This window comes from Lycium barbarum, chromosome 6, assembly GCF_019175385.1.
Source record: "Lycium barbarum isolate Lr01 chromosome 6, ASM1917538v2, whole genome shotgun sequence".
In the NCBI taxonomy this organism is placed as follows: domain Eukaryota; kingdom Viridiplantae; phylum Streptophyta; class Magnoliopsida; order Solanales; family Solanaceae; genus Lycium; species Lycium barbarum.
Window position 1 is genome coordinate 70,071,742 of NC_083342.1, and position 6,530 is coordinate 70,078,271.

Here is a 6,530-nt window from a genome sequence, read left to right on the forward strand (position 1 = left end):
ATAGATGTTTTCAAGTCAAGGCCCTTGGATTAATAGTTGTTACTAGTCTGTCTTAAACCAAAATCTGTATTTCCATTTTCCACTTGTTCATTTTTCTTTCTGTTGTTGTTCTTGTTATTTGATCAATCACTTTTGAATTGATATGTACATATTTTCTTTATCAATAAATTATCACCTTTCTGGTGGCTTTGCAAAAAAAAAAAAGGTACGTAATAATTATCCTGGTTTAAAGAGAACAAATAAAAAACAAAAACAAAAATAAAAAACTCCAACAAGGCAACGGCAACGACTAAACTTGGAACGACTGGACTAGTTGGAGCCTATTTTTGGGTAGAGAAGGAAGGAAGTAAAATACCTAATCACACCAACTGGCTCTCCCAATTTTGTTTCATTCTTTCACACAAAGCATCACATCACCACCACCCCAAAGCACGCATTCACAATAATCATTCTCTCTCTGGCGCAAGAAAAAAAGACATGACAATTTGCATTATTATTCCCCCAATTGAAACCACTCTTCACATGCTTTTCCTGCTCAGGAAATGTATTGTTCATCATACTACTATTTCTTGTTGGCCCTCCAAACCCTTGTGATCTCTCTTTTTCAAGATTCCACTTTCCCATTTATATATATCTCTATCCATACACTTAACCTCATCTCATCTTCAATATACACAAAGCCAGCATCTTTTGTTTTCTTCAACATAGTGCCACTCCGGTAACAACTTACAACCCCATAATTTTTTTATTTTTTTTTAAAAAATTTTCTGCATTTTTCTTATCAAACTTACTCAAAGCTTATTCCTTTATGTAGTGATTAATGTAGCAAACAAGATTTTTCCTGCATGCTCTATTTTATCATTTACTTTATAGATTTTCATTCTTTCTTTCTTTGTTTTTTTTTTTTTTTTTGGGCATGTTAGAATTAAACGGGTCTAATAAATGGGTATTGAGGATTTAAATATCCAACCCAACTAGTTCGGAATTGAGGCTTAGAGCCTGTTTGGGTTGGCTTATTTTAGTTTCTTTTTAAGCCAAAATAGTTTTTAAGCACTTTTATAGTGTTTGGGTAAGATAAAAAAGTGCTTAAAAAGCACTTGTTTTTTAAGCCAAAATAACTAAAATAAGCCAATCTGACTTTATAAGCCATAAGTTATAAGCCTATCCAAACAGACTCTTAGTGGTAGTAGTAGTAGTAGCAGTAGCAGCTGTACTAGGTTTTGGTGTTGATTATTAGTTTCTTCCCTTTTGTGGTTTAGTCTCAAAGCAGTGAGCTTTTCTTGTCTGAAACAGATATATTTCTTTTCCGGTTTTGAGTGTGAAGGATATTTAGGTTAGATTTTAGAGTTTTATCTAATTTTTAAGTAGGTCTAAAACAATTAATTGAATTTAAGTTTATCCATATATTCTTTATTTGTTACTATGTTAAAATTAATGATCAAGCGAAACGTTTGGTAGAAAATGATTTTGTCGTTAGCATCATATATGTTGGAATCTTAATACATACTAGCTTAACCCGAATAAAGGAGGGTGCGGTAGGCTGACGGCTAGTGTAAAAGTAGTCTAATTAAGGTAAATCCTCATAATTGATTGAAATGTTGCTAGTCAGACTTATTAGCCTTGCAATTTAGGCCGTTGTTTATAAGATTATAATTTGATTGTTACTATGTTAAAATTAATGATCAAGTGAAACTTTTGGCGCAAATTGATTTTGTCGTTAGCACAATATATGTTAAAATCTTAATACATACTAGCTTAAATTTTGAGGGCGCAAGCCTCATAAAGGAGGGTACGGTAGGCTAACTGCTAGTGTAAAAGTAGTCTAATTAAGGTAAATCGTCTAAATTCATGTAACCGACCCTAACTAGTAGGCGTTTGAGGCATAAATGATTGAAATGTTTTGAAATGTTGCTGGTCAGATTTACTGGTATTTAATAGCTTTGCAATTTAGGCCTTTGACAACGTTGTTGATAATTTTATGAACGTGATAATTTGATTGTTGTAGGAATGAAAAGAGCAGCGTACTACAGCTGTGTAGCCCAAATGCAGGATCATTGGCCTATCAAGAAGGCTCTGACATTATCTGATGTAGATATCACTCATCCATTCCTCACTTTGTCTAGGCAACAAGTGGAGAATCACATTGTGTTGCATATGACAACAGAAGAACAGGAGCATTTGAGAGCCCAAGGCCAAGTAGATTTTAATGCCCGAGATGATGATACAGGTGAGATGTATGTGATGAAGTTGAAATGGCGGGGAAGCTATTACAATCTTATCGGTAAGTGGGGCAGAGTTGTACGAGGGAAAGGACTTGATGTTGGGCAAGAGATTAAAATACGTTGGGAAAATGGGTGCTTACACTTCTCAGTCCCACAGCAGCAGATTGTTGCAGTCCCACCAATTCGGATGGTTGCCGCACCAGTAGTGCAGGACCACTGGCCCATTAAGAAGATCTTGACCCTCTCTGATGTCGACACTAATCATCCATTTCTCCCTCTGCCCCGTCGATTAGTTGAGGATCATATCCTTCTGCATTGGACACCTCAGCAACAAGAACAGCTGAGGAAGGAGGAGCATGTGAATGTAAATGCCCGGGATTATGATACCGGCGAAGCTTATATAATGAAATTTAAGTGGAGGGGGAATTACTGTAACCTTATTGGGAAATGGGGAACAATAATTCGGCAGAAGGGACTTGGTGTTGGGAAAGAGATCAGGTTGCGCTGGGCAAATCAATGCTTGTTCTTTTCAGTTCCCCAGGAGCGGTTTGTTGCCACAGCCTCGGGGATGGATAACTGGCCTATTAAGAAGGCACTTACATTGTCTGATGTGGATACCAATCATCCATTTCTTACTTTGCCCGGCAAGGCTGTTGAAGATCATATTCTTTTTTATTGGTCACAGCAAGCCAGAGAACAACTGAGAAATGAACATCAGATGAATATTAATGCTCGAGATGATGACAATGGTGATGCCTATTTGATGAAGTTAAGATGGCGGGGTAGTTATTATAATCTCATTGGAAAATGGGGAAAAATCATTAGAGGGAAGAAACTTCAGGTTGGAATGGAGATCAGACTACACTGGGATAATAGATGCTTATTCTTCTCAGTTCCTCAGCTATAGCATTGCCCAACCTGTAAATGTAGGTGAACCACCAAATCGCTTTTCACATTTCATGCATCATTTCAACACACTGGAAATTAAACTATTTCAGACGATAATTCATTGAAGCAATGGCTTGGCAGAGCTGGATTTAAATCTATCCAGGCAGCAAGTGACTGACCAAGCACAAATTTTATCAGGTGATGCAATGCAATGCAACAGTTTTACTTCTTATACTAGTCCTGTGAGGGTGTAACAAGTGGCACCTTTCCTCCTGGGATAGTTCCACCCGTGCCTTACCTTTTGCGTGTAGTTTGGATTGGCAAGTTGATGTTATAGGATTGGTTTTTCATTCATTTGAGCTTTGATATTCCCCATCGTTTTATCCCAATATTTCCAAGTTGTAAGTCTATGGCTCCCTTATTTTGTTTTCATGTTTGATGCTTCACTGCATTTGGAAAGGCATTAATTAAATGCAACTTCTTTTCATCGATAAAAGCTATCATTACTTGTAAAAAATAGAATAAAAGCAAACAAAATCTAACAGTGCTTCAGCATCATTTACATGTTTGAAATTACACCAAGAATGAAATCAAAAGTAAGCAGTCAGCTTTAATCTTCATGATTTCCTCTTCCCTTATATACCTCAATTTCTTTCTTTTCCACAAAGTCCACCATTACATGCTGGGATAGTGTGCCAACGTTTTCTCAAGTCCTTGTTCCTTCCTTTGTTGTTCCAACATTCTACCAGCTCAGATACATGACTCATGTTCCTGAACATTCACAACTTCATTTGACTGTGCTGATTTGATGACTTATCCAGTTTAATCATTTCCTTCCAAATCCCATTTCAAAGAATTGTTTGAGCGAAAGCCAGCTTACATAGTTATGTTGTTTTTCAATGTCGAGTTTGCATGTTATACCTGATTCTTTTTCCCTCCTCCAGCTGTCTAAGCATTCATTTGCTATGAGCACCGCATCTATAATTGGTCTCCTTTTAATACATCCACAACCTGTTTGGAAACAGCTTTTTCAATCTTTGAGTGAGGAGCTTTGCAAATATCTTATCGAAGCTATCAACATGGCTGATAGGTCTAAAATCCCTTTAGATCAATATGGTTTGTGTTTTGAACTCCTGGAACTCCCCATCTTTTCGTGATTTCAATCTAGAATGCCTTCCAACAGCGATGTTCAAGGAACACATGCGCACAATCACTCACAAAATGATACTCCCTTTGTCCCATTTTATGTGACATACTTTCTTTTTTAGTCTGTCCCAAAAAAAAAAAAAAACACTTTTTTATAGCCATAGAAATCTCGTGCAATGTTTTTTTTTTTTTTTTTTTGAGAAGGTAACAGTAATGTTTAAAACAACAAGTTTCAAAAATCTTTATTTCTTTATTAACACTCTGTGCCTAGTCGAGAGTAAAATTTTCTTTGAAGTTGGGTGGGGGTATCAATGTGGAGAAAATTCGTTCGCAGTCCCAAACAGTGTGTCTCCAATCTCCACTTTTCCATGGGGCCAAAGCAAATGCGAATGTAGGCCGAACAGGGGTTGGGTTGGTGTGTTACTGTGGGAGAAATTTTCTCAGTCCCAGACATTGCATTTTCTAACCTGCCACTTATCTAGCAGACAAGTTGAAGACAAATGTGGGATGAAGCAGTACTTTCTACGAGAAGACAGTTTGGTCTTTTGATTTCTATTCTTAGAAAGTTTCTTATTTTAATTACTCTCTTGGTGGTCGAACTTGAACTAGATTATTTTGGTCCCGTTTCCTGCTTGTTGATTAATACTCATATGGTGGCTTCATTTACTCTTGTTTCCCTAACTAATTTTTGTCCAAGATATTTGTAAATATTCTATAACTATTCACTTAATTCAAGGAATACACAATATATATATGTTATAATCAATTCGGGGAAGTTGTATTCTGGTAATCTGTGCATTATTTTCTATTTTAGAACCTCTACACACAATTTTATCCTAATAGCTTCAGAGAGAAATCAAGTTGTGCATTCTCAATATCTCTCTCTTTGTCTTACTCTACAGTTCTGAAGGACACTAAAGCTCGGGCGTTTGGTTATTTTGAGACTAACCGTTGTGTGCAACTTTTTCAGGCTCTTAAGATTTGAAGACAAATTACCCCTGCTATAGTTGAATTCTGGTCAATGATGGATTGTCTGGACTGACAGATTGACTCTGCTGAGCCTTCTGCTGCACATTGCTCGTATATAACACCATGTTCTGTTCAGCGTTAATAGCTAGATGATTCCAACTACTTGGAAGTCTTCAAGCCTGTCATGATCTCTAATGAGCTGTTTCTACTGCAGTCAGTGTGACCTCTACCTTTGCTTTTGCAGAAAAAGGACAGTTGCTTTCTACCAGATGTTTATAAATTGGTTCTTTAGTACAACCAATTGGATATTCTTGTTTTGTGGGAATTTCTTATTACCAAAAGTTACTAGGAACTTCAGGAGTTTTGGGCCCTTAAAGCACAGACTCGGGAAGCCCTCGGAGCTTTCGTCTATTGGTAAGAGCACAACACGTGATGTGTGGATTAGGTGCGCGTCATGAGTTTGAACTCTGCCACAGGAAAGAGCCTAGCGTTTCAGTGGAGAAGGGTAAATGTGTAGGTCCATTATCCACCGAGCTTCGGACAGTGCGCCAATTGGCTCTCGAAGATTTTTCGGTTATCAACTGGAAAAAGAAGAGATTCAGGGAGCCTATACCTTGTGAAATGAAAGGGTATATAATTTTTGCAGTCGGGAACTGGTAAAGCTGGGTATCAGAAAGTGACTGCAGCATAGGAGTTATTTTCTGTCATTAGTCTGCTGAAACTGAAAGCACTAGACCCGAACACAGGGCTTGATCAAATTGCTTCTCTGGCTGCAAGAGTTTTTGACATTTGCTGATGTATCCAAGTAAGCTACAAGCTTCATTAAAGTGACTGTTACGCGGCCGGCAGCTGCTGTTGATTCTGTATGTTTCCTTAAGTAGTGATACTTTCTAGATCATGATATAGTTGGGGAATCTTTCATTTGTCATATTGATATGATCCGGAATGGCTCTGTCACGACCCGACTAGGGGCCGTGACGAGTACCCGATACTTGTACCGAGCACTCCTTATCTATCATATTACCTTTACCTCTTAACAAACCATGTAAACAGAGCCATTTTTTTTTTTTTTTGAACATTAACATTAGCAACGTCATTCTGAACATAGGCTAATAAACTTCGTTAGCACTTTATACAACAACATTAACATGCCAAAACACCATACATCTAACTATACTCGACTGACTGTACATATCTGCCTACGAGCCTCTAGACGTAGTACACTTATACATAGAAAGGGCCGAGTACTATCGTGCCCGAGGTTATATATATACAGAATAGTACCACTGAAATAAGGCTCCGGAA

The 6,530-nt window shown here is 37.6% G+C and overlaps 1 protein-coding gene across 3 annotated transcripts; it reads left to right on the forward strand.

The window, feature by feature from the left end:
- Window positions 1–309: 309 nt before the first annotated feature.
- Window positions 310–6,266, forward strand: LOC132644151 (uncharacterized). 3 transcript variants are annotated; one of them, XR_009583825.1, is made up of 3 exons: window positions 310–718; window positions 2,006–3,511; window positions 5,227–6,266. XR_009583825.1 is itself a non-coding variant. In XM_060360727.1 (2 exons), the coding sequence occupies exon 2, from the start codon at window positions 2,008–2,010 to the stop codon at window positions 3,127–3,129; it is 1,122 nt and encodes a 373-aa protein (XP_060216710.1). In that variant the 5' UTR covers window positions 310–718; window positions 2,006–2,007; the 3' UTR covers window positions 3,130–3,686. The 3 variants fall into 3 exon arrangements, 1 of the variants encoding a protein (XP_060216710.1); XR_009583824.1 differs by having other exon boundaries at window positions 2,006–3,308; XM_060360727.1 differs by lacking the exon at window positions 5,227–6,266 and having other exon boundaries at window positions 2,006–3,686.
- The last annotated feature ends 264 nt before the right edge of the window (window positions 6,267–6,530 follow it).